We start from the raw sequence: 27447 nt of genomic DNA on the forward strand, positions 1-27447 counted from the left end.
GAAATCGAATGCATGACCTTAAAAAGTGGGACATCAGACAATCAGATATTCAGACTCCTGCTTTACCTGAATACTACATTGGAACTTGACTCCAAGGGGAAACTGAATAATTGTAGTAAGTGTAAAAATGTGTCTTGTTTAGTGACTTAAAATGGTGCAATTAAACCTTCAACTAAAATAAAGCATTATGTTAAAGCATTATAATCTTTTCTCTTCCTGTGGTTTAATACGGAAATATTGAACACAGGAGTAGGAGTGGGCTATTCTAAACATGCGTGGCCATTCAATATGATCGTGGCTGATTATCCAACTCAGTACCCTGTTCCCACTTTCTCCCCAAACTCTTTAAACCCATTACCTCTAAAGGACCATATCTAACTCTTTCTTGAAAACAAGACCGCTTTCTGTGGCTGAGAATTCCACAGGCCCACCATTCTTTGAGTGAAGAAATTTCTCCACATTTCAGTGCTAAATGGCCTTCTCCATATATTGAGTCAATCAGCCCGGTTCTGGACTTTCTGGTAAATGGGAATGTGATTCCTGGCATTTGCACTGGCTAGTCCTGTTAGAATTTTATAGGTTTCTATGAGACCCCTGTACCATGCTCTAAACTCTGTTCATTTAAATTGGATTCAACAAAAAGCAAAGAAGATCATGACAACATCAACAAAAATATTCAGTCGCTGATAATGCATCTTGATAGTCAGCATGTTTAATGTGGCCGTCAAGTTCATGATAACTGAGTGATGATTTCATTTGATTTGTTCAAATGTAGTGAGATTGCTTTTACCTAAATGTACAATACCTTGCTGCAGCTTATAGCTTTTCATTCCATGGAAAATCAAAATATTATTGCTCAAGTGAAGTGTGTGATTTTATATTGTTTATTGATAACCTGAAAGTCTAATCACGGTTGGGTATCGTTCACGGTGTTTCAGGCACTTTTCACTATCAATGAATATACTGTTTACTTTTATTGCAATTTCCTTCTCGAGTGTCATTCGAGTATTTTCCAAGTTCTCCAGGGATGCCTGGGCTTCTCGGAGTTTCTCTTGCAAGAGAGCGATGGATTCCTCAATTTCACCAGCCTCACATATCAAGCTGTCAATGGTAGGAGACAAAAGTTGGGCACAGTCAGTGAGAACCAGGATAAAAACACACAATAGAAAAGCACGAGTAACCAATGTAACTAATACATGATAGACAAGCAAGAGTAATCAATGTAACCACTACATGATACAATAACACGAGTAACCAATGTAACTAGTACATGATAGAATAGCACGAGTAACCAATGTAACCACTACATGATACAATAGCACGAGTAACCAATGTAACTAATACATGTTAGAATAGCAAGAGTAACCAATGTAACCACTACATGATAGAATAGCAAGAGTAACCATTAAAATTAGTACCACCAGAACACAGATCCCCCTTCTCCCAAACATTCTGTTGGCTTACTTAAATTGAGCAGGGTCTCTGGTGAGCTCCACATTGGGCCTGTAGGTCCTCTCATAAAGTCTAGTTTGAACGACCTTTAATGGGGCCTCTTTGTCCTTTATGGCCTGTTTTAGATGAGCGATGTTTTTCTCCTGGTCTGCAATCTGCTCCAGTGTCTGTTCAGAGAGAAAAATAAGATTAAGATGTCCGCTTACAGTCTCAAAGAGTCTTCACTCACTTTACTTGAACTTAATCCACACAGTTATTGTCATTTTCCTTTTGGAGAAAACTACAAGTCTACTAAATTTCCACTGATGCCCACAATGGATCTCATTTTGAGGGATAAGGCTCCCAACATGGAACATTGTACCAGCAAGAACATAAAACAGAGGTTTTAATTGACAATAAAATGTGTGCCATTGCTAAAGTCATTAGTATTAATTGAATTGCTGCAATAACAGTTTACCACTTCTAAGTTGCACTTATAGAGTTAAATTCACAATCCAAAGTGCTTCACAGAAATATTAACGAACAACATTTGACACTGAGCCTCATAGGAAGATATCAGGGCAGGTAAGCACAATTTTGGTTAGAAGGTAGCTTTTAAGGAGCATCATAACAGAGGAGAGAGAGGTAAAGAGGCAGAGAGATTTAGGCAGGGAATTCCAAAGCTTAATTGCAACTGAAGGCATAGCCCTCAATATTGTTCAAGAGATCAGAATTGAAACACAGAAAATACCACTGAATAGACACATTAAAAGAAAATGGGACAAAAACAAATGTTTTAAAATTCTTCAAATTCCTGTGAAATCTCTACACAATAAGCTGAGCATGTATTTTCTTTTTAAATGTATATTTATATTACAGAAATTTTTTTCAAAAAAAGATAGCATTCTAAAGAATGTTCTGTATAATTTTAGACTTTTAAAAGTGAATCTTGTGCAGGATAAAAGTAAGTTTTTCTGTAAGACTTAGAGCTTCAGAGGAGGTTTACTAGATTGATATCTTGATTAAATAGTCATGATTTGGAGGGGTTGGTGTTGGACTGGGGTGAACAATGTTAAAAATCACACAACACCAGGTTATAGTCCATTTGGTTTGTTTGGAAACACTAGCTTTTGGAGTGCTACTCCTTCATCAGGTAGCTTATGAAGGAGTAGTGCTCCGAAAGCTAGTGCTTCCAATTAAACCTGTTGGACTATAACCTGGTGTTGTGTGATTTTTAACTTTGATTAAATGGGTTGTCTTATGTGGATAGGCTGGGAAAAATGGACTTGTCTCCACTGGAGTTTAGAAGAATAAATGGCGTTTTGAATGAAAAATGACTTGATCGGATCTTGAGTTGTGATGACAAGGTGAATGTGGAAAAAACGTTTAATTTTGTAGGTGAGTACAGAACCAGGAGGTTTTCTAAATTAACTTAAAATTAAGGGAATACGCTTGGGACAACGATGATGAAAATTTCCTTCTCTCAGTGCATTCTGTGACTTTGGAAGTCTCTGCTTCCAAAGGCTGTAAAGCAGGATCATTGAATATATTTAGGTGGATGGACATTGTTAGGCAGGAGAATCAAAGTTATTGAGGATAGATGGGAATTAGGAATTCAAATACATCAGCCATGATCTCATTGAAAGGCAGAGTGAACTTGATTGGCTGAATGACCTATTCATGCTTCTAATTCATGTGTCTGTCTGTTTCGAGACATTTCTCATGGAGGGAGTTAGAGAACCTGGGCAACAGTAATTGTATCTAACATTCCTAAGGTTGTAAAGAGTCTCTACTGTTCACTTCAAATAAATCAACCTTCAGCAGAACAATGTCAGATATTATTCTATCATCCCAATAGCAATAGCCCATGAACAGGGACCACATGAAGCACAACACACTGTTGGAAGAATCATTTTGTTTATAACAAAATGGCTTACTGTTTCCCAGATGCTTGAAGTGTCTGCGACTGTAGTATATGTTGTGATGAATGGTATCACATTTAGAGTTGGGATTTCAAACTAGTGGCACACGGATGTTGGTTACTTTTGTGAAGGGTTTAAAAAGTAGCTAGATCAGTCTTTCCAGAGCAATGACCTAAACCAATAGGTGTCAGAGAGCAGGGAACACCCTACAGAGTGTAAATGGAAGATGTTTTGTATTGCACAAAACAGAAAGTGTTGACAAAACTCAGCAGATCTAGCAGCATATGTGGGAAGAAAACAGAGTTAACATTTTGAGTCTGTTAACTCAATGAAGAGCCTTTATTGAGTCACTAGATTCAAAATGTTAACTTTGCTTTCTTCCCACAGATTCTGCCAGACTTGTTAAGTTTTACCAACAATTGCTGTTTTTGTTTCAGATCTCCAGTGTCCACAGTTTTTTTCAAAAATTATTTTGAAGTTTCACATTGCACTGGTTTTACAATCAGAAAGTAAGCAATGAGGGCCATTAACTTGTTTTTGGTTTAGAATAGTCACAAATTAATTTTAGTTTAGGAAAAACAGAGATTGGAGGTTTGCAGCAGGTTTGGGAGGATGCTTGACTGGGGTCAGAAGCGCAATATAACATCTCTTCCAGAAAGGAATATTGGAAAGTTCAGAGAATAGATTACCTTCATAGAATGTTAGTTTGAATAAGTTCCAGACCAGGAGTATTTGATTAGAAATTGGAAGCTTATTGAAATACTAATTCACTCTAAGCTTTCAATTTTGTAGCTATTCAGGAAATGACTGGGAAGATTCAGCTGATTTAATTTAAAAGTCTTAAATTGGATGGATAATCTCTCTGTATTTAATTCTGCAAAGTAATGGGCCTGGGGATTAGGTATCAACTTCACTTTGCCAGATGCTTTAAGACTGTATCTTTCATTTAGATACAAAAACAGAAATTGTTGGTAAAGCTCAGCAGCATCTGTGAACCCTGAGGAAGGGTCACTGAACCTGAAACATTTACCCTAATTTATCTCCACAGACACTGCCAGACCTGCTGAGTTTTCCCAGCAACTTCTGTTTTTGTTTCTGATTTTTAGCGTCTGCAGTTCCTTTGATTTTTCTTTATTTAGCTTGTTTAATTTTATTTTGTTTTTTTCACTTCACTGTAATAAACATTGTATTATTAAAGAAAATCTGCAGCCTTGTATGCTTTTGCCTCAGTGAATGATCAGCACATTGAATAAATGAAACATGATCTATCAAGCCAGGTTTCATTCCAGGATCTAATGTGCGCATTTAGGGACATGATATAGGAGCTGTAATAACTGTCTGTTAATTTTTTTCAGTAATACATTACCCACATTTAGCTCTAATGTTATGAGAGCCAACTTAAGTATTGCCTCAATAGAAGCCTCAGTGGGTGCATGTAGGTTTTTGCTTCCCATGATGCTGACAGATCACACTTCGTTTTAATTCAAATCTTCTTAATTAAATTATTTGATAATTCAGGTTAAAACAGTTAGAAATTAGCTCGTAAGAATATCCTCCCACAGCAGTAATGAACGGTTCTAATTAAGTTAACTCCAGTTTGAGGGTGAGATGTTTGGCGTGGTTTGCGAGTAGACATGAACCAGAAACAGTTGACCAGAAATGTACCCTTCTCAGATGATACTCCAATTTAGCCTTTGCATCATTAAGTTCTTCCAGACGCTGGTGAAAGGCAGCGTTGACACGGTCATACTGACAACGCAGATCTTGCGAGGTCTCAAGTAACACATTGTCAACCAGAGCACGAAGATTAATGGAGGCCATTCGCTCCTGTTCAGCTTTATAAATGTTGCAATGGGTGAACTCAGCCCAAGTCTGCGGAGTTGAAGAGCTGTGAGGTCAAAATAAAATAAAGCAGCATCAAGACTCAGTGGTTATTTCTGTCCAGAACTGTCTTGTTTGCTCTTTAGAAAACTCAGCACAGATTTAATGGGTTAAATGGTCTCATTCTGTGCTGTACAATTCTACAAATATCAAATAATATGCATTAATAACACAAACTATCATGTTAGCGGCTTGTTTCTGTGGTTAGTGTTCTCTGATACAAAGTCAGAAAGTCACCGGATCAATGGATACTTTCAGTTCTTGTCAGGCACGTTTGGTTTAACAAGTTCATGCAAATGTGCAAAGCAGTGAAAATTTGCCTTATTAACCCTTGTCCAGCTAAGTAGTGATCAAACTGAAAACAACAAATGCTGGAGATCACAGCGGATCAGACAGCATCAGACAGGTAACTTTTCGAGTCTAGACAACTCTCCATCACAGCTGAAGTGAAGTGTGGAGGGGGCAGCACTTATGCTATAGTTGGGGGGGAGCTGTGGTAATGGTGTGGTGTGGAATGCTGTCAGAGAAAAGATATTGATAGATTAAGTGATTGGAATGTGAGAATGACAGAACAGTGTCGTGTCTAACTGCCAGAATGAAAAGAGAAGACAGTCCCACTGGGGTAAGGGGAGGGAACAAAGGATATGGTGACAGAGAATGTAATAAGTAAAGCTAAAAGAAAGGGAAGAAAGGGGGGTTGGTTCACAATTTGAAGGTGTTGAACTCAATATGAAGTCCAAAAGGCTGTAAAGTGTTGAGTCTGAAGATGATATGTTGTTCCTTCAGTTTGCACTGTGATTCCCTGCAGCATTGCAGCATGCTGATGTCAGTCAAGTAGGCATGCAAGCAGGCTGCTGTGTTAAAATGACCAGCTACGGGAAGTGCTGTGCACAGACTACGTTTGGTTTCTCCAGTGCAGAGTCAGCCACACTGGGTGCAGCGAGTACAATTCACAAGATTGCAGGAAGTACAGTGCAGGAAGCGGGGTGGTGTTGGTGGTCATGGAATGGACTAGGGTGTCCAAGAGGGACCAATCCCTGTGAAATGCAGACACGGGGAGTAAGGGGAAGATATATTTGGTGGTGGCATTGTGCTGGAGTTGTCTAAAATGGTGGAGAATGATCCTTTGAACATGAAGGCTGATGGAATGAGAAGTGAGGACAAGGGGTACTGAATCACATTGTTGAGGGCGATGGAAAGGGGCAAGGACAGAAATATGATTGTTAGGTTGGAGGTGGTTGAGGGCCCTGTCAACCACATGGGTGGGAAACCACTGCTATGGAAGAAGAAAGCCAAGTTAGCGGTGCTGGTTTGGAAGGTGGCATCAGCCGAACAAATGAGAGTTAGGCAAAGGAACTGGGGGAATGGGATGGAGTCCTTGCAGGATGTGGGGTGTGACGAGCTGTAGGGAAGGTAGCTATGGGAGTCAGTGGCTTTGCAATGGATGGCAGAGGACAGTCAATCCCCGAAATGGAGACAGAGACGTCAGGGAAAGCAAAGGACGTGTTGGAAATGGACGATGTGAAAGTTAAAGGGGGATGGAAATTGGAGGCAAAATAAATGAAATTTTCAAGGTCCTGTCAGGAACAAAAAGTAGCACCAAAGCAGTAGTTGACGTACTGAAAAGAAGAGTTATGGGAGGGGCCAGTGTAGGACTGGGTACAAGGATTGCTCCACATGCCCTATAAAGAAGCAAGTAGAACTGGGACCAATGTGGGTGCTCTTTGCCACTCCTTTGACTTGGCAGAAGTGAGATGAGTTAAATTGTTCAGCGAGAGAACAAGTTCAGCCAGGTGGAGGAGAGTGGTGGTGGACAGGGGGTGTTCAGGACTCTAGCTAAGGAAGAATCCAGGAACTGGATGGGGTCCTGGTGGGGAATAGATGTATAGAGGGATTGGACATCCATGGTGAATAGGAGGCAGTTAGAACCAGGGAACTGGAAATTGTCACTATGTTGGAGGGCATCAGAGGAATCGTGGGTGTAGGTGGGCAGAGTCTAGACAAGCGGAGAGAATATAGAGTCAAGGTAGGAGGCAATGAGCTCAGCAGGGCAGAAACAGGCTGATTTGATGGGCCTACCGGGGCAGTCTGGTTTGTGGATTTTGGGAAGAAGGTAAAAATGGGCGGTCCCGGGTTAGGAGTCTACTAGGTTGGAGGCAATGAGGGGAAGATCTCCAGAGATAATGAGGTTGGTCATAGAGTCATAGAGATGTACAGCATGGAAACAGACCCTTCGGTCCAACCCGTCCATGCCGACCAGATATCCTAACCCAATATAGTCCCAACTGCCAGCACCTGGCCCATATCCCTCCAAACCCATCCAAATGCCTCTTAAATGTTGCAATTGTACCAGCGTCCACCACACCCTCTGGCAGCTCATTCCATACATTTACCATCCTCTGCGTGAAAAAGTTGCCCCTTAGGTCTCTTTTATATCTTTTCCCTCTCACCCTAAACCTATGCCCTCTAGTTCTGGACTCCCTAACCCCAGGGAAAAGACTTGGTCTATTTATCCTATCCATGCCCATCATAATTTTGTAAACCTCTATAAGGTCACCCCTCAGCCTCCGACGCTCCAGAGAAAACAGCCCCAGCCTGTTCAGCCTCTCCCCGTAGCTCAGATCCTCTAACCCGGACAACATCCTTGTGAATCTTTTCTGCACCTTTTCAAGTTTCACAATATCTTTCCGATAGGAAGGAGACCAGAACTGCACACAATATTCCAACAGTGGCCGAACCAATGTCCTGTACAGCCGCAACATGACCTCCCAACTCCTGTACTCAATACTCTGACCAATAAAGGAAAGTATACCAAAAGCCTTCTTCACTATCCTATCTACCTGTGACTCCACTTTCAAGGAGCTATGAAGCTGCACTCCAAGGTCTCTTTGTCCTGCAACATTCCCGAGGACCGTACCATTAAGTGTATAAGTCCTGCTCTGACTTGCTTTTCCAGAGTGCAGCACCTCACATTTATCTAAATTAAACTCCATCTGCCACTTCTCAGCCCATTGGCCCATCTGGTCAAGATCCTGTTGTAATCTGAGGTAACCACTACACCTCCAATTTTGGTGTCATCTGCAAACTTACTAACTGTACCTCTTACGCTTACATCCAAATGATTTATATAAATGATGAAAAGCAGTGGACCCAGCACCGATCCTTGTGGCACTCCACTGGTCACAGGCCTCCAGTCTGAAAAACAACTCTCCACCATCACCCTCTGTCTTCTACTTTTGAGCCAGTTCCGTATCCAAATGGCTAGTTCTCCCTGTATTCCATGAGATCAAATCTTGCTAATCAGTCTCCCATGGCGAACCTTGTCGAATGCCTTACTGAAGTCCATATAGATCACATCTACTGCTCTGCCCTCATCAATCTTCTTTGTTACTTCTTCAAAAAACTCAATCAAGTTTGTGAGACATGATTTCCCATGCACAAAGCCATGTTGACTATCTAGAATCAGTCCCTGCCTTTCCAAATACATGTACACCCTATCCCTCAGGATTCCCTCCAACAACTTGCCCACCACCGATGTCAGGCTCACCGGTCTATAGTTCCCTGGATTGTCTTTACTGCCCTTCTTAAACAGTGGCACCACGTTTGCCAACCTCCAGTCTTCCGTAACCTCACCTGTGACTATCGGTGATACAAATATCTCAGCAAGAGGCCCAGCAATCACTTCTCTAGCTTCCCACAGAGTTCTCGGATACACCTGATCAGGTCCTGGGGATTTATCCACCTTTAACCGTTTCAAGACATCCAGCACTTCCTCCTCTGTAATCTGGACATTTTGCAATATGTCACCATCTATTTCCCTACAGTCTATATCTTCCATATCATTTTCCACAGTAAATACTGATGCAAAATATTCATTTAGTATCTCCCCCATTTTCTGTGGGTCCACCAAAGGCCGCCTTGCTGATCTTTGAGGGGCCCAATTCTCTCCCTAGTTATCCTTTTATCTTTAATATATTTGTAAAAACCCTTTGGATTCTCCTTAATTCTATTTGCCAAAGCTATTTCATGTCCCCCTTTTGCCCTCCTGATTTCCCTCTTAAATATACTCCTACTTTCTTTATACTCTTCTAAGGATTCACTCGCTCTATCCTATCTATACCTGACATATGCTTCCTTCTTTTTCTTAACCCAACCCTCAATTTCTTTCATCATCCAGCATTCCCTATACCTACCAGCCTTCCCTTTCACCCTGACAGGAATATACTTTCTCTGGATTCTTGTTATCTCATTTCTGAAGGCTTCCCATTTTCCAACTGTCCCTTTACCTGCGAACATCTGCCTCCAATCAGCTTTCAAGGGTTCGTGCCTAATACTATCAAAATTGGCCTTTCTCCAATTTAGAACTTCAACTTTTAGATCTGTCTATCCTTTTCCATCACTATTTTAAAACAAATAGAATTATGGTCACTGGCCCCAAAGTGCTCCCCCACTGACACCTCAGTCACCTGCCCTGCCTTATTTCCCAAGAGGAGGTCAAGTTTTGCACCTTCTCTAGTAGGTACATCCACATACTGAATCAGAAAATTGTCTTGTACACACTTAAGAAATTCCTCTCCATTTAAACCTTTAACACTATGGCAGTCCCAGTCGATGTTTGGAAAGTTAAAATCCCCTACCATAACTACCCTATTATTCTTACAGATAGCTGAGATTTCCTTACAAGTTTGTTTCTCAATTTCCCTCTGACTATTAGAGGGGTCTATAATACAATCCCAATAAGGTGATCATCCCTTTCTTATTTCTCAGTTCCACACAAATAACTTCCCTGGATGTATTTCCGTGAATATCCTCCCTCAGCACAGCTGTAATGCTATCCCTTATCAAAAATGCTCCCCCTCCTCTCTTGCCTCTCTTTCTATCCTTCCTGTAGCATCCTCGCAACAATGGGTTGACGTTCAGCTGTGGGGTCAGGATCCGAGGGATGGTAGGAAGAAGTGTCCGAGTGTTGGCGTTGAGACTCCGCAAGGTAAAGGTCTGTGCACCAGACTACAACAGCACCACCTTTGTCGGCAGGTTGGTTAACAAAGTTAGCGCTGGGCCTGAGAGAGCGTGCAGCAATTTCAGAAGGGGACGCTCACTTCAGCTCTGAAGAAGAGTCATCAAAACGTGAAACATTAGCTTGCTCTCTCTCCATGGATGCTGTCTGACCCACTGTAATCCCCAGCATTGGTTGTTTTCGGTACAGATTCCAGCATCTGCAGTAATTTGCTCCTGCTAAGGAGTGATCAATGGTTGTCAACTGTATTTTTCTTCAGTTATTGTTTCCTCTTGTTTTCAACCACCCTTTGTCCCTCAGCAATCATTACTGCCGTGACTTTTTAAATTCATTCATGGGATGAAGGCGTTGCTGGCTGGGCCAGTATTTATTGCCCGTCCCTAATTGCCCAGAGGGGAGTTAAGTGTCAACTGCATTGCTGTCAGTCTGGAGTCACATGTATGCCAAATCAGGTAAAGATGACAGCTTCCTTCCCTGAAGGACATGAGTGAACCAGATGGGTTTTTCCAACAATCAACAATGAATCATCATTAGACTGTTTATTCCAGATTTTTATTGAATTCAAATTCCACCATCAGTCATGGCAGGATACAAACCCGGGTCCCCAGAACCCGGGTCTCTGGATTAACAGTCCAGTGATAGTACCACTTGGCTATTGCCTCCCTGTTCAGGGAGCTATAGGGCAATGGATGGATTTAAAGCAAGAATGTGAATTTTAATATTGAGTAATGCCTTCCTGGCACCCATAGAGGTCAGCGAGCTCAGGGTTTATTGATGATTAAAATCCAAATTAATCTGACAGGTCAGTGTGTTAGCAGGAGTGCTATACTGCCAGAAGTGCACTTTTCTGGTGAGATGTTAAACAACTATTTTCTTGTTTTATCATACAGTATTTTTCCATTATTTGTTCAGTACTATTTTGTTCAATACAACTCAAAACAAGTCCACAGGCACCCTCTAGTGGCCCAGTACCATTTTACACCATGTTAACATCCAACATGTTTACAATATACAGTAGAGTGTACAAAATATTATGATGTGTAGGATTCCCCCCACCATGAATCATTATAAAAAGGGGTGTCAGGCGAGATTGAAACAATTGCACTACAGCTGGAAGAAGGGTCATGGCTGGTTAATATGATTTAAGCATCCAATGTTGGACAGACCAGCCATGCTGAGGATTGTCAGTGGATCAGGCAAGTTGTAATGATCCTATCTGGAAGGATTTGCAGTCATGAAGGAAGGTCAGGAACAGTCAAACTGGCTCCTGGACCTACAGTTCTCACTGGAAGGACTACAGTATATGGAGCAGAAGTAGACTATTCAGCCCTATAAGTCTGCTCTGCCCAACCACATGATGGACTATGAGTTATCTGCCAAATCCAAGCAATATTGGGGTTGAGAGGTAAAAGTAACCTCAGGGTAGCAACCAAATCTGGAGGGCTTGGGTTTTAAGTACATAGTGTTTGAGCATAAACATGACGTTTTGCCTCCGGTTTTGTGATAAACATTTCTTTTTACAAATACATTGTGGTGATTTTGTGTGCTTTGGGGTGGGAGCTGAGATTAAATTGTGGAGAGATTTAAATTATACAAACTAATCAAGGTGCAATTTATACCTGTTCAAAGGTTTTGTAACAGGACATTAAGAGGTTTATTTTAATAAGCAGGTTTGTGATTGAGCCAATTGTGTCTAGATAATTTTGTTCTATCAAAATCTTAAAATCCAAGAATCGGTGTCAGGATGGGTTGGGGACAGGAGCTGCTTAAAATCGTCAGTGAGATTTACTCTGTAGCTTGTCTTTTCGGTTGATTGAAGGAATGTAATGACATCACACCTATATTTACAACAGTCACTACAAAAGTTTGTTGAGTTGATATATAAGAGCGAGTTCTTCCTTGTGTCCGACTGCGTTTTTCCCTGCTTACGTTTATGTGTTGATCAACAGCTACCTGTGTACCAGGAATCAGGGAGTTAAATGAAATCAATTCCTCCTGGTTTGGGCCTGGTCTCTTGGGTGCTACAATATTTCGTAGTCCACATTCGATCACTAGGCTTTAGTGTGATTTGCCAACTGCTTGTAGTTAGTACTTAGCAAGAGCATATAGCCCATGCTGAGGATAGGCCATGCTCAACCCTCCAGGTTTGTTTAGGAAAATATTCTCCTCGCACCCTATGTGGAAAAAAATCATTAAACGATTAAGTGAAGTGTTTTACTTTATTTACTGCAAACTCTTTGAAGAAATATTTTTGGCTTGATAAAAATAAAGGGAAAAAAGACTAACGTTCCAGTTGGATGAAGAAGAGTTTGCCCACTCTCCAACTGGTGCAGAGGAATGGTATGCCATGAGGATTGACAGGGTAGGAGGGGCAGCTAGCAACGCAAGATCATGTGTTGAGACTCCAGAATGAAATGCAATGTTGGCAAGTCTGGATCAGTGGGGGGTGGGGGTGGTGCGGGATGGTGGCTGCAAGTGGCACTTGAAGGTGAAGAAGGTTGGGAGAGTGTGGCAGGCTGTAAGAAGTGCAAGAGGGTGAGAAGGAAACTACAGGAGATATAAGGGTGGAGAATGAAGCTGCAAGAGGTGTATGGGTGTGAAGAAGGAGGCTGCAAGCTATTCAACGGAAGAAGGAGCTTCAAAGAAGTGTCTGGGGTAAGAGGGGGTGGAAGGAAGCTGCAAAGGAAAGAGAACAGTTTTAGACCAGTCAACAAAGGTACACTCAGGTAAGATCCAAGAAAACTTTAAGTTAATAGAATAATGAATGTGGAATGAGTAGTTTGAGGCTGTAGAAATTCAGGAGCCACTTCAGTGGAAAATGTAATGGGTCTACTGTCATGAAAACTGTCAATTGTTAAATTTAAATGTGAAATTGGAATCCAGTAAAGAGGATTGTAAGTCATCCCTCTTGTGGTGAAGTGGTAGTGTCTCTACCTCTGAGCTAGGAGGCCTAGGTTCAAGTCCCACCTACTTCAGGAATACACAATAACAAAATTTAATAAAAAAATTAAAATCTGGAATTAAGAATCTAATGATGTCCATGAAACCCTTGCTGATTGTCAGAAAAACCCTTCTGGTTCACTATTGTCTTTAGGGAAGGAAACTACCATCCTTACCTGGTCTGGCCTCTATGTGACTCCAGACCTACAGCAATGTGGTTGATTCTTAACTGCCCCCTAGGCAAATAAGGATGGCCAATAAATACTGGTCCAGGCAGCAATGTCCTCATCCCGTGAATGAATTAAAACATCTCTGAAAAGGCTGATTAAGAAAATACCCAGTGTTTGTAAGTGCCTGGATAAAACATTTTGTTTTTTTCGCTATGGAGACTTTATAGCTGTGACGTAACCAATCTGTAAAAGTTATATTGAGGGTAATAGCTTTTTGTGTGTCAGGAAACTTTAAAATAGATCTTTTGTTAACTTATGCCTGTTACCTTGTACCAATTTAAGTACTTTAGTGCCTAAGAAACTAATGCTTTACTCAAATGTTGTGGCTTTGATTTTAGAGGAGAGTTGATCATTATCATGGATATTTATAAGTCATACTAATTCTGCTGTGAGTCCAAATACCCCATATAAAATCATATCAATTCAGAAAGCATTGTTACAATGTAACAACATCACCTAGCAAATGAGTTACAGAAAATGAGAAAGTAAACCCTGAAAATCGAAAAGTAACTGTCGAGAAACTTTCAGCAAGAGTCCTCACAAAAGAAAAATGATTTGACTTCCGGTTGTGACTGTTCCTATGTCAACATGGAAAAAGTGTAACACTAACAAAAAACTCTGGAAGTACTCAGGTGCTATTTGTGGAGAGGAGCAGATCCATTTCTTGACAATAAGATGCAGGTTTTATTTTCAGATTTCCAGCATCCACAGCATTTTGCTTTAAAGTCAAGGCAAATTTGTTGACAAGCACAGAGCTGGATCATTTGACAAACGAAATTTCAATTGTCTAAGACAAGCTGTGTCTCGGATCTCACTTGTCCAGATCACTTTTTCTTAACATTGCATTTTCTGGATTTCATTAATTCCTGTCAAAATGAATTTTGCCAGAACTTAAGGCTCTAGTTTGGCCATGCGATTCTACGTGTTATTAATCTGAGGTGATAAATATTGTTCTAATTGGATGGAATCTGATTTACAAGCTACTACAGCATCAGAAGGACCTGTCAACATTGTCTGATTTCTGAACATGAATTACAGTTTGCCTTACTTGTCCTCAAACTTAGCAGAGTTTGGATGGAATTGAATATTTGTGCTTTGGTTGTTGAGGCCTCCGGCTTTGACATCAATTTTGTATGCTTCGTATTTGTCCGACCAATCCAGTTCCAGGACCTCCTTGGCATCTCTGTTCTTCCTATAACAAACAGTTTATGGTGCACCATTAATACAATGGAAGAATACCAGAGGAGAAAATACATTAATAATTTTCAACTACAATTTGTTAAGGAAAATGTGCAGTGCCTTCCACGATGACAAATCCTAATAAGTTTTTGCTGTGTTAATGGCTGAGCTCACTTTTCTGAAAAAAAGTTATTGTTTACTTTCAGGCTTTAGTAAACACTAGAGATAAAATGAATGTGTTGTGCGCAGTGAGTCTAATATGCTGCAAAAGTAGCTATTTTCATTAGGTTGTTGATCAATGGCTATCAGCTGTTTTGTTGGCCACAAGTAGCATCAAAACTACTCTTAATGCTCTTCTTGACCAATGAGCCTTTAGATATTTTCCAGCTAGGGTTAGCAGATAGTAATTAAAAATTTCCATTCATTTCTCTGCCTTTTGGAGTAGAAGCTGATTCTGTTAGCCTACTTGATGCACCCGACTGAGTTCAGTTGAACAAAGTAAAAACAAGAATTTGAGTCCACACCTCAATTAATAAACTCTCTGAAGCTCATGTTTCAGATTGTAACCTCTGGCCCCAGACGTTTGTTTACCTTTACTTTTTTAGTGCTAATTTTTGTCTTTTTTTCACTATTTTCGCTTTTATTTTGAATAGCAGTTGTTCATGCTTCTGCAATTCACATCTCCTTCAGAAGGGTCACTTGACCCGAAACGTTAACTCTGATTTCTCTCCTCAGATGCTGCCAGACCTGCTGAGTTTTTCTAGCAATTTTTGTTTTTCTTTTTGATTTAAAGTAGCTGCAGTTCTTTTGGTTTTTATTTACACCGTTTGCTAACTTTCCTGTCACTCCCTTTGTCCTTGCATCATGAATCTTTTTGTCTCCTAATTTCTCCTGCCTTCCTCCCTATTACAGATTTTCCCCTTTGTCCTCCTCCCTGCATTTCACATGCCTACTATTACTCTAACTTTTCCCTGTTCTAATAACACAAAAATCATTGACCTAAAAAGTTAACTTTGGTCCTCCTTAAACAGGGGCTGCCAAACTTGCTGAGTATTTCCAGAATTTTCTGTTTCGTACGTGCAATATTTGTATTTTAGTATGATACATCAAAGAAAGTGTGAATTGTGTCTGGGCCTCCTGGCCCCGAGGTACGTCTGTACCATTGGGTGCATCAGAGGTTTACAATGTTGATTCAGAATGTAACCTCTGGCCCATTTTATTCACCTTTACTTTGTTAGTGCTAATTTGGGGGTTTTTGCTTTGCTATTTTCTCTTATTTTAGATAGCAGTTGTTCATGCATCTGCCTCAGTTCCTGAACAGCAAAAGTGCTTGCCTTGAAACAGAGTAGATTCTGTGGTACATATACAAATTGAACCCGTGGTTTTTGATTGCATGTTAACTTTTGAGTGAAAACAGTTAAGCCAAGCCAGAAAAAAGTCGAAACGCAGAATCAATTTGTCAGTGTCTAATAGGAATGTTTCCATCCTTGAGTGACTGTTTGACTTGTTCTGCACCATCATCCTCTTTTGGTTTTACTTCTATGTGTGCTATTTGAGATTGGTAAAATTATATTTACATGGAAACCATCTGTCTTGATTTTGTTGCAGTTTACATTTTGAAAGGTTGTACAAAAGTAAGATGCATTGCCCAAAAATATGATGAAGTATATTCAAGAGTTAAAACAGAACTGGGTAACTATTTTAAAGTGTTAAATAGAGTCATAGAGTCACAGAGATGTACAGCATGGAAACAGACCCTTCGGTCCAATCCGTCCATGCCGACCAGATATCCCAATCCAATCTAGTCCCACTTACCAGTACCTGGCCCATATCCCTCCAAACCCTTCTTATTCATATGCCCATCCAAATGCCTTTTAAATGTTGCAATTGTACCAGCCTCTGGCAGCTCATTCCAAACACGTACCACCCTCTGCATGAAAAGGTTGCCCCTTAGGTCTCTTTTATATCTTTCCCCTCTCACCCTAAACCTATGCCCTCTAGTTCTGGACTACCCAACCCCAGGGAAAACACTTTGTCTACTTGTCCTATCCATGCCCCTCATAATTTTGTAAACCTCCATAAGGTCACCCCTCAGCCTCCGACACTCGAGGGAAGACACCCTCTCCCTATAGCTCAAATCCTCCAATCCTGGCAACATCCTTGTAAATCTTTTCTGAACCCTTTCAAATTTCACAACATCTTTCCGATAGGAGGGAGACCAGAATTGCATGCAGTATTCCAACAGTGGCCTAACCAATGTCCTGTACAGCCGCAACATGACCTCCCAACTCCTGTACTCAATACTCTGACCAATAAAAGAAAGCATACCAAATGCCTTCTTCACTATCCTAGCTACCTGCGACTCCACTTTCAAGGAGCTATGAAGCTGCACTCCAAGGTCTCTTTGTTCAGCAACCCTCTCTAGGACCTTACTATTAAGTGTATAAGTCCTGCTAAGATTTGCTTTCCCAAAATGCAGCACCTCGCATTTATCTGAATTAAACTCCATCAGCCACATCTCGGCCCATTGGCCCATTTGATCGTGATCCTGTTGTGATCTGTGATAACCCTCTTCGCTGTCCACTACACCTCCAATTTTGGTGTCATCTGCAAACTTACTAACTGTACCTCTTATGCTCGCATCCAAATCATTTATGTAAATGACAAAAAGTAGAGGACTCAGCACCGATCCTTGTGGCACTCCACTGATCACAGGCCTCCAGTCTGAAAAACTGTTATCTAATATTTTTATGCGGGGAGAAAGCAATGGAATTAGATTAATTTTATAGCACTTTCAAAGAACAAACATGGGCATAATAGGCAGAGTGATCTCCCAATGTGTTGTATTTTTCGATATGATCCGAACATTCCACTAGAATTAACTACTTATTTAATTAGAAGGTGGAGGTATATGTTTCTTCAAGCATCAAAGTCTCTGAATAGGGCCTGAGATAAGAGGACTTACGCATGACTAGAATGAGCCTCTGTTTTCCCAGAGATTAGAAACATGAGAGCTGATCTAATTTAAAATTCCCACAGGACTTGACAAAGTTGATGCTGAGAGGTCGTTACCCCGATTGCAAGTCTGGAACTAGAGGTGATAGTGTCAGGATAAGTCATCGAGTATGGAATTGAATCTTTGGAATTCCTTGCCCTTTGGAACGACTTACCCCAAAGAGCTGTGGCTGCTCAATCATTGAGTACATTCAAGACCAACAGTAATATACTATTGCATCAAAGAGGGAATGAAACAAGATTGGGATTGGGCAGGAAAGTGGAATGGATCTGGAAACTCAGTCAGGACCTTATTGGCCCTAGAGGCAATATGGTCTACTTCAGCTCAAACGTTTTAAATTCTTACCCATTCTTTGGATGAATCTGTAGTGGAAATACTCGCCCAGTCAGTGTCAGCTTGCATTTTCTAGTTTCTGACACCCTACATCTAAATTAGTGACAATATAGTATAATCACTGAATTCATTTAACTTATCCATTTAATTCACCATGAGTTGGAAAAAAAACATGAATTATAAAAGTACCCACAAAATAGGATCAGTCACAATCATTTGTAATTGATTTTTTTTTTAAAAAGGATTCTGATATTAGGTTTAAAACTTTAGCCATAATGTTTCATAATCATTGAGCAATGGTTTTGATTGTAAATTTAAGACTTCTCTGTGAATTAATGTCCCTTAAAATGTAGATAAATAACTTGAAATTCAAAACATAGCAGAGAGTGCACTGGAAGGGTGATCAGTAAGTAATGAATCTGATAACATTCTGTCCCTGATAAGTAAATTACCTTATCTGCTTGTTGACCTCATCCAAAGTTCGCTTCAAAACTCCTTGGACATTTTGAATCAAATCAACTTCCTGCATTAAAAAGAAAGAACTTAATCAGACATTGATTCAAAAATGGCCCAGTTCTGGTTGGTACTCCTAGCGTGAACTATTGTAAATACCAGGTATGTGTTCATTGACACCAGCAATTCAGTAACTTGGACCAGCCTGCTACAGTGCGTAATACCCTTGTAGAACAGGAATTCATTGGCTCAAGTCCCAATCCAGGGCTACAGCATGACAACAAGGCTGACACTCCAATCTTTATGTGAGTGCTATCTTTCAGATGAAGTTTTATTCAAAGGATTGGTCTGCACTTGCTTGTGGATGAGAAATATCCCTGGAAGTTTTTGAACAAAGGTAGCAGAATACCAAATTGAATTTTGGCTTTCATTTCTAAAGAAACAGAGTATAAAAGTAGCGAAGTATTGTTGCAATTGCACAAGGCATTAGTGACATCACACCTGGAGTGTTGCATACAGCTTTTGTCCACTTATTTCAGTTGCATGTAACTGTATTGGAGGCAGTTCAGAGGAAGTTCACTAGATTGATTCCAGAACTCATGAGTTTAAAAAGAGAGATTGAGCACTTTAGGTTAATATAGTCTCAAGTTTAGAAGAGTGAGTGGAGATCTGATTGATGTATATAAGATGCCAAAGGGATTGACAAAGTATTTGTAGAAATGCTGTTTCCTATGTAGGGCAATCTAGAATGGGAAGTTTACTTGTAGACTAAGGGATAGCAGATTTAAAACAGAGATGAAGAGAAATTACTTCTCTCAAAGGTGAATTTGTGGAATTCACTACCCGGATGTGCAATGGATGTTGGGACATTAGGTAAATTTAAAGAGGAGACAGATTTTTAATTAGTAACGTATTAAAAGTTTGTGTCGAGCGAGCAGAAAAGTGGAGTTGAGGCTGAGAAGAAATCAGCCCTGATGATATCAAATGGTAGAGCAGTCTCAAGAGGCTGAATGGCCTACTCCTGTTCATAATTCTCATGTTCGTAATTATTTCTTGAGTAATACATATCCCTCAATCAATATTGCAAGATAAAACATTACAAGGTCACAATGCTGTTTTTGGGAATTTGCTGTGTGCAACTTAGCTGCTGCTTTTCCTACATGACAGCAGTGACGACACCTCATTGCCTGTAATGTGATTCAGCACGCAATTGTGAAAGGTTCTTTATGGATGTAAATTCTTTCAGCATGCACGTTATTCCAGAAATTCTGATTACTTGTCTGCCTCATTTCTCTTTGCTTCCCCATTTCTCTAAAACGTATGAATAAAATCCTACGGATGCCATCAACTTATGGTGACCTGAACATTGATCCCTAGGAGCATTCTGCACAATGTAGGGTAGCTTTATTTTTGATTTGCTCCAGATCACAGCTTTCCTAATTTATGAGATGCAGGCATTGATGATACAATTGCTTATATGGTCTAGCTATTTGTTCCATTAATCTGATGGTGTCTGTACATAAATTACTAGAAACTGAATTGTAATAGATGTGACAGTGATCCAACATTTGCAAAATGACTGACCTTCACATAAAGAAAGTGAAACTAACAATGTTGATTGGATGTTTGTATCAATTTAGAATGACCAGTTCTGGACTTAGCTGTATGGAAATTCAGGATTTGATAGTTACTAACATAAAGCACTGTGGACATAAAATTTGTCAATGGATTGTTGAACAGAGCTGAAGCTCAATAGAATTATTGATAATTGTGAACGTGTAATCAGGCTATGACATTCTCAAGGGGTTCGGACAATGAAAGCAGTTTGAGTACATTATGAAAGTAATATAAATACAGTATCAAATGCTAAATACACGTTGCTTTATGTCTTTAATATGTATAGCAGTCTCAGTATAATGAAAACAGTGCTAACCTCTGTTCAATACAGCAATGACATTTCACAGATTAAACAACAAACATTATGTTTCCAGAATATTAAGTGATTCAGAAGCAAGGGTATCAAAGGCCTTTTTTCTTATGGAGTCATAGAGTCAAACAGAACTCGTCCACACCAACCAGAATCCCAATCTGACCTAGTCCGATTTGCTAGCATTTAGCACATATCCCCCTCAACCCTTCCTCTTCATGTATCTATCCAGGTACCTTTTTGACTGTTCTAATTGTACACGCCTCTACCACTTCCTCTGGTAGCTTGTTCCATACACCACCCTCTGTCTGAAATGTTACACCTTGGGTCCTTTTTAAATCTTTCCCCTCTCACCTTAAACCTGTACCCTCTATTGATGGAATCCCCTAATATCGGGAATGATTTTTCTACTTAGCATATCCATGCCCATCGTCATTTTTTACAACTCTGGAAGGTCACCCCTCAGCCTCCAACTCTCCAGATAAAAAAGGCCCTAGTCTCTTCAGCCCCTCCCGAAAATTCAAACTCTCCAGTGCCGGCAACATCCTTGTTAAACTTTTCTGCACACTCTCTTTCTTGTTTGCAAATTAGAAACATGATTACAAGTGTTTAGTGAACATGAAGTTTAGAGTTTAAATTGACTTGCTGTAGTTTATACATGCTATGTCTTTAAATAACCCATCGACTAATGAACCCCTCTGACTCTTATTAAGTCAAAGTATTGAGTACAGGGGTTGGGATGTCTTGTTGCAGCTGTACAAGACTTTGGTGAGGCCATATTTGGAATACTGTGTGTAGTTCTGGTTGCCTTACTATAGAAAGGATATTATTAAATTAGAAAGACTGAGAAAAGGTTTACTAGGATGCTACCTGAACTGGAAGGTTTGAGTTATAAGGAGAGATTGGATAGGCTGGGACATTTTTCCCTGGAGTGGAGAACACTGAGGTCTATAAAATCATGAGAGGCATTGATAAGGTAGATAACCAACAGCTTTTCCCCAGGGTGAGGGAGTCTAAAACTATAGAGTATAGGTTTTATGGTGAGAGTGGCGAAATACAAAGGGGCCCAGAGGGGTGGATTTTTTTTCACACAGAGGGTGATGAGTGTCTGGAACAGCCTGCCAGATGCATTGGTGGAAGCGAGTACAATTTCATCATTTAAGAAACATTTAGACAGGTACATAGATGGGATAGGTATGGGGGGATACAGACCAAACACGGGCAAATGGGACCAGGTTAGTGTTGAAAACTGGGTGGCATGGCCACGTTGGGGAAGAGAACCTGTTTCCATGCTGTAGATCTCTATGACCTTATGACCAGATACACCCCCCGGACTACGTTCAGACCAGCAAAATTTGTACCCAACCAGGACAACCAGTACCTAATCTGAAGCCTCCAGCAACAGACCTCCCTCCGGATCCTCCACTCCACGCTTGCAGCCATGCGAATCTACCTACATTCCCTGCAGTCAGCCCTACCCCAGCTCAGGACAACACTCTCACAGACCTGCAAAGGACCTCTACTGTTCTTCATCCTCAGAAGAATCCATACACTAAACAAACAGTTCTTCCTAGCCATATTGGAAATTAAAGACAGTAAGTACCAAAAACATTCTAAATATGCTGCCTGACCTGCTGCACTTTTCCAGCAACACATTTTTCTGTGGCTGCTGGATGGTATGTTACCTCTCTGGTGCTGAAGTCAAAGATGCCACTGAACGACATTCTGAAGGGACTTGTAAACAAGCAGAGGTCCTGGTCCATGTTAATACAATGATATAGGTAAAAAGCAGGATGAGGTCCTACAAGCAAAATACAGGGAAGTATGAAATCAATTAAATGCATGACCTCAAGGGTACTAATTTCAGGGTTACTCCCAATGCCACATGTTAGCGAGATCAGGAATAGAAGAATAGACTGGCTGAATGCATGGCTGGAGAGCTAGTGTAGGCAGGAGGGATTTAGATTCCTGAGAAATTGGAACTGATTCTAGGGAAGATAGGACCGAGACAAGTTGCACCATATCAGGTCCAGGTCCGATATCTTCATGGAAGCATTTGCTAGTTCTGTGGGGAAAGTAACAGTAGGACAAGGACCTGAGCAGGGAGACACAAGAGACAGAAACAAAGATAGAAACAAAGTGTTGAAGTCAAAAATGGAAGGCAATTGAAACGGGAATGGCAACCAATAGGGTCAGTTTACAAAAATGTTAAAGAGACAAAATTAAAAATTATTGTTTCTAAATTGAGATGCAGTAGTAGTCTCCCTACCCATGGACCAGGAAGCCTGGGTTCAAGTCCCACCTGCTTTAAATGTGTGTAGTAACATCTCTGAACAGGTTGATTAGAAAATAGGTTAACAAAAAAAGTTTTTTTTTGCATTGGTCATTCACAGTAAGCTGGATGAATTAACAGCACAAATAGCGATGAATCGGCACAATTACATAGTTGAAGGGTGACAGCATTGGGAAATTAGTATCCAATCTTTAGGATGGAGAAGCAAAAAAAACAAACAGATCATTTAACATTCTAATAAAAGATGAAAGCAGTGCAATAATGAAAAAGCACACTGGCACAGAAAATCTAGATGTCTGGGTGGAGCTCAGAAACAACCAGGGGCAGAAAACATTAGAGGGAGTAGTCAAATAGTAGTGGTGAGTTAACAGATGACATTAAACAGAAAATTAGAAATGCATATAACATGGGTGCTACAGTAATCTACATCTGGACTTGGCAAACTACATTAGCAATAATATGATGGTGGATGAAATCCTGAATTGTGTACTGGAACCAAGTAGGGAACAGGCAGCTGTAGATTTGGTCTTGCGCAATGAGAAGCTAATTAATAATCTTGTTACGCAGTGATCTTCAGGGAAGAGTAATCATAACCTAATAGAATTCTTCATTCAGCTAAAAGGTGAAATTATCCAATTTAAAACTAGGGTTCTAAATCTAAACAAAGGAACAATAATGTTATGAGGGATTGAGTTGGTTGCTACAGATTGTGTGATTTGTTGTAAGTCATGCTGGGGGAGAGGCAAAAGTTAATATTTAAGGAAGAAATGTCTGAATTCAATAGTTGCACATTCCTTTCGGTTGAAAAAACACAACAGGAAAAGTGCCCATCCCTGGCTAAAATCAAGAGTAAATTCAGGATTAGAGCCAAAGAGGGGTCGTATAAAGTTGTTAGGATAAAATAGCAAGTCTGAGGATTGGGAACAGTTTAATATTCAGCAAAGGAGAACCAAGAAATTAATTAACTGTGGAAAATAGAGTATGAGAGCAAACTTGCAAGGAATCATAAAAGTGGAAGCTTCAATAAGTATGTAAAAAGAATAGTGCAGAGACCAGTTAAGAGTCACCCACACTGCTGTGGGTCTGGAGTTACACAGGGGCCCGACTGTGTAAGGATGGTAAATTTTCTTCCCCAAAAGTGTTGATATAAGCTTCTAACAGTGTAATTATTGGTGGCTCAGCACATGTCCGAGAGAGAGCTGTATCTGGGCAGCATAACTTGGCACCGCCCCCTCCAAGCACATGACATGTTGTCATTGTCATCTCATTCTAATTAGGAAAAATAGTTGAAGATCTACTGTTATCAGGATGGGAATAATTGAAAAAACAAGGTGAATCAGGAAGTAGTGACAATGTGACACTGAATTTGGAAAATACCAGCTGCAAGCATTTACGAGGCCGTCCACATTCATGTCCAGTCCCCATCTCTGTAATTTCCTCCAGTTCTACAACCCTCAAATATCTCTGTGCATCTCTAATTATGGCATCGTGCACAATGTCCGATTTTTCTAGCTCCACCACTGGCAACCTTGCCTTTAACTGCATTGGCCTTAAGTTCTAGAATTCCTGCCCTCAAGCTGTCTGCCTCTCTACTTCGCCATTTTCCTTTAAGATGCTTCTTCAACAAACATCCTTTCCCTGTCTTACTACTTTCTTGAGTGGTTCAACATCAGATTTTGGCAGAAAAAGCTTTTGTCAAGTATCTTGGGATATGCTGCTGCTAAATGCTGAAGGAATGTTCTTGATGCTGTTACAATGTGATATAATGGTCTAAAACCAGTCGCCGTGGTGTAGAAACAGCTGCTGGCATTAATTTAGCTTTGCAGGCTACACATTCATATTCGTGTAGCGAGTTTCTCAACGTAACTAATCAATGGGTTCAGAGCTTCCACTTTCTCAGATCATTTTTTTAAAATTCTGATGAAGTTGAGGAAGTGCCTCAGAGGGTTAACTTGCCCCTGGGCACTTTTTAAACTCAGCTTGACACTGCACAGGAACCAGTTGATTTCCCAAGAGCATATCACAGTCATACAGTCAGAAATAACCGAACATTGGAACAGGAAATAAAGCATTCAGCTCTTCAAATCTGCTTCACCATTAAAAAAAAAGCATTAGTGATAATACATATTTGAACTCCATCCACCCACCTTGGTGCCACATTCCTTGGTACACCTGCTGAACAAAAACAAATCAAAGTCCACTTTGAAGCCTAAACAGGTTTTTATGTGTGTGTGGGTGTGGGGTTGGTGTTCCATCTCTCTGCTGCCCTTTCAGTTAAGCAATGCCCCCCCGGCACAACTCCTGAATAGCCTAGCTCTAATTCGAATATTGTTTCCTTCTTCTGAACATCTGTCTATCAAATCATTGAATCATTTTAAACATTGCATTTCAATCACCTCTCAGTCTTCTACATCCAACTGTATCCAAGCCTGATTCAGAAAGTCTTGAGTCTCAGTGGCTGAGCCTTGGTTCAAATCCCAACTGTGCCAGAGGCATGTAAAAACATCACTGAATAGACTGTAAAGACATCACTGTTAGGGGCTTACATCAACAATTTTGGGGCAGGAAATTTACCATCTTTATACAGTCTGGCCCCCAGTGTTAACTCCAGACCCATAGCAGTGTGGGTGACTCTTAACTGGTCTTGGCCATATACCATTGTCAGAAAATTTACGGGCTGTTGTGGAGCAGTCGTAGTTGCCCACTTGGCAGGAATGGGTTCAAATCCCATCTACCTCAGACATGGATCATAACATGCCTGAGCAGGTTGTTAATGAGTATCTAAAACATTACAATTGGGTCACCCCTCAGTCTGTCATATTCAAAGGCATACAAGCCTGGTCCAGAGGGGCTTGCAGTAATTAGATGAACTGCAGTGTGGAAACAGGCCCTTAAGCCCAACCAGTCCACACCGACCCTCTGAACATAGAACATAGAACATAGAAGAATACAGCGCAGTACAGGCCCTTTGGCCCTCGATGTTGCGCCGATCCAAGCCCACCTAACCTACACTAGCCCACTATCCTCCATATGCCTATCCAATGCCCGCTTAAATGCCCATAAAGAGGGAGAGTCCACCACTGCTACTGGCAGGGCATTCCATGAACTCACGACTCGCTGAGTAAAGAATCTACCCCTAACATCTGTTCTATACCTACCACCCTTTAATTTAAAGCTATGCCCCCTCGTAATAGCTGACTCCATACGTGGAAAAAGGTTCTCATGGTCAACCCTATCTAAACCCCTAATCATCTTGTACACCTCTATCAAGTCACCCCTAAACCTTCTTTTCTCCAATGAAAACAGCCCCAAGTGCCTCAGCCTTTCCTCATAGGATCTTCCTACCATACCAGGCAACATCCTGGTAAACCTCCTCTGCACCCGTTCCAGTGCCTCCACATCCTTCCTATAGTATGGCGACCAAAACTGCACACAATACTCCAGATGCGGCCGCACCAGAGTTTTATACTACTGCAACATGACCTCAGGACTCCGGAACTCAATTCCTCTACCAATAAAAGCCAGAGTAGCCAGAAGAGTAACCCACCCAGACACATTTCCATCTGACTAACGCATCTTACAGTAGGGGCAACTTAGCATGGCCAATTCACCTGATCTGCACACCTCTTGGACTGTGGGAGGAAACCAGAGCACCCGGAAGAAACCCACGCAGACACAGGGAGAATGTACAAACTCCACACAGACTTGGGACCCTGACGCTGTGAGACAGCAATGCTAACCACTGAGCCACCGTGCCACCTTAATAATGTCCTTCAGCTTTCAGCCAGAAAGTTCGGGTTGAAGTCACACCTACCCTGAAGCCATGTCATACTATGCCTGGGTCAGACTGACTAAAAATAACAAAAGCCTCTACTGGCCACAGCCTTTGAGCCCAAGAATCGTTTTTCACTCGGACCCCCTTCAGGTGAATTATGTCAATCCATTGCCATTTGTGAGTATCCAGGAGCCCTGGGCACTTGGGAACCCCCTCAGTCTCTCTGCTCCCTTCCACAGTTTGACTGTGGGACGATGACTGTGAAACCTGAGGCCCTTTGCAGCAATACAATTCACTGTAAGCGTTGGAACAACGACTGCATTGACCCCTCTCTCTCTCTCACCTTCAGCAGCTCGTCTTCCACTCTGTCTTTGACCAGATCGGGGCCTTGACGCCTTTCCCTGTTTTGCAGGTTATCTTTGGAGATGAACATGGCTATCTCGGTCGCGTCCAGGGCAATCTCCAAGCGCCTCTTCTGCTGAAGCAGGAGCTCGGTCTCGGCCAGCAGGTCCTCGATTTCCCTCTTCAGCTCGGACTTCCAGAAGAAGATGTCCTGCAGCCTCTCGCCCAGCTTCTTGGTGGAGGTGGCCTGGGTTTCCTGGGTCAGCCGCTCCCTCTCGGCTATCAAGGTCTTGGACATGTTGTGCACGTTCTCCGCCGTGTCCCGGTCGGCGAATGCCTGGTAATATTTGGCGTAGTTGTTCTGCAGCCATTCCTCAGTCAGGTATTTGGCTGTCCTGAAACCTGCAGTGGCCAGGCCAGCGGAGGAGTGCAGCCCTTCATTCCGGATCATGCAGTAGGGTTTGCAGGGCAGTTCCTCCTCGGGAATGCAGCGAGAAACCTGCGGGTGGGTGATCAGAACTTCTGTAGCAGACATGGTTGCAATGGTTCAGTGTCCCTCCAACTCTCCTTTTAAACAAAATGCACACAAATCTTTGTGCCCTGAGCAGGGTTTGAACCCTGGTCTCCTCCAGCCAGCACACACCCAGTTGCACTCCTTGCCTGTATCACACTCTCCTCACTTCATTCAATTGTCGTTCCTCCGGTTTG

General features: G+C 41.3%; 1 protein-coding gene across 1 annotated transcript; it reads right to left on the reverse strand.

Annotated features, from left to right (window-relative positions):
* Positions 1 to 860: 860 nt before the first annotated feature.
* tekt4 (tektin 4) lies at positions 861 to 27447 on the reverse strand. Its single transcript, XM_072559846.1, has 6 exons — positions 26741 to 27447; positions 18402 to 18472; positions 14470 to 14613; positions 5019 to 5241; positions 1465 to 1619; positions 861 to 1101 (listed from the first exon to the last, which is right to left on the reverse strand). Exons 1-6 carry the CDS (start codon positions 27272 to 27274, stop codon positions 885 to 887), a joined length of 1344 nt encoding a protein of 447 aa, XP_072415947.1. The 5' UTR covers positions 27275 to 27447; the 3' UTR covers positions 861 to 884.

The sequence above is a fragment of the Chiloscyllium punctatum genome, chromosome 40, assembly GCF_047496795.1.
Source record: "Chiloscyllium punctatum isolate Juve2018m chromosome 40, sChiPun1.3, whole genome shotgun sequence".
Classification (NCBI taxonomy): Eukaryota; Metazoa; Chordata; class Chondrichthyes; order Orectolobiformes; family Hemiscylliidae; genus Chiloscyllium; species Chiloscyllium punctatum.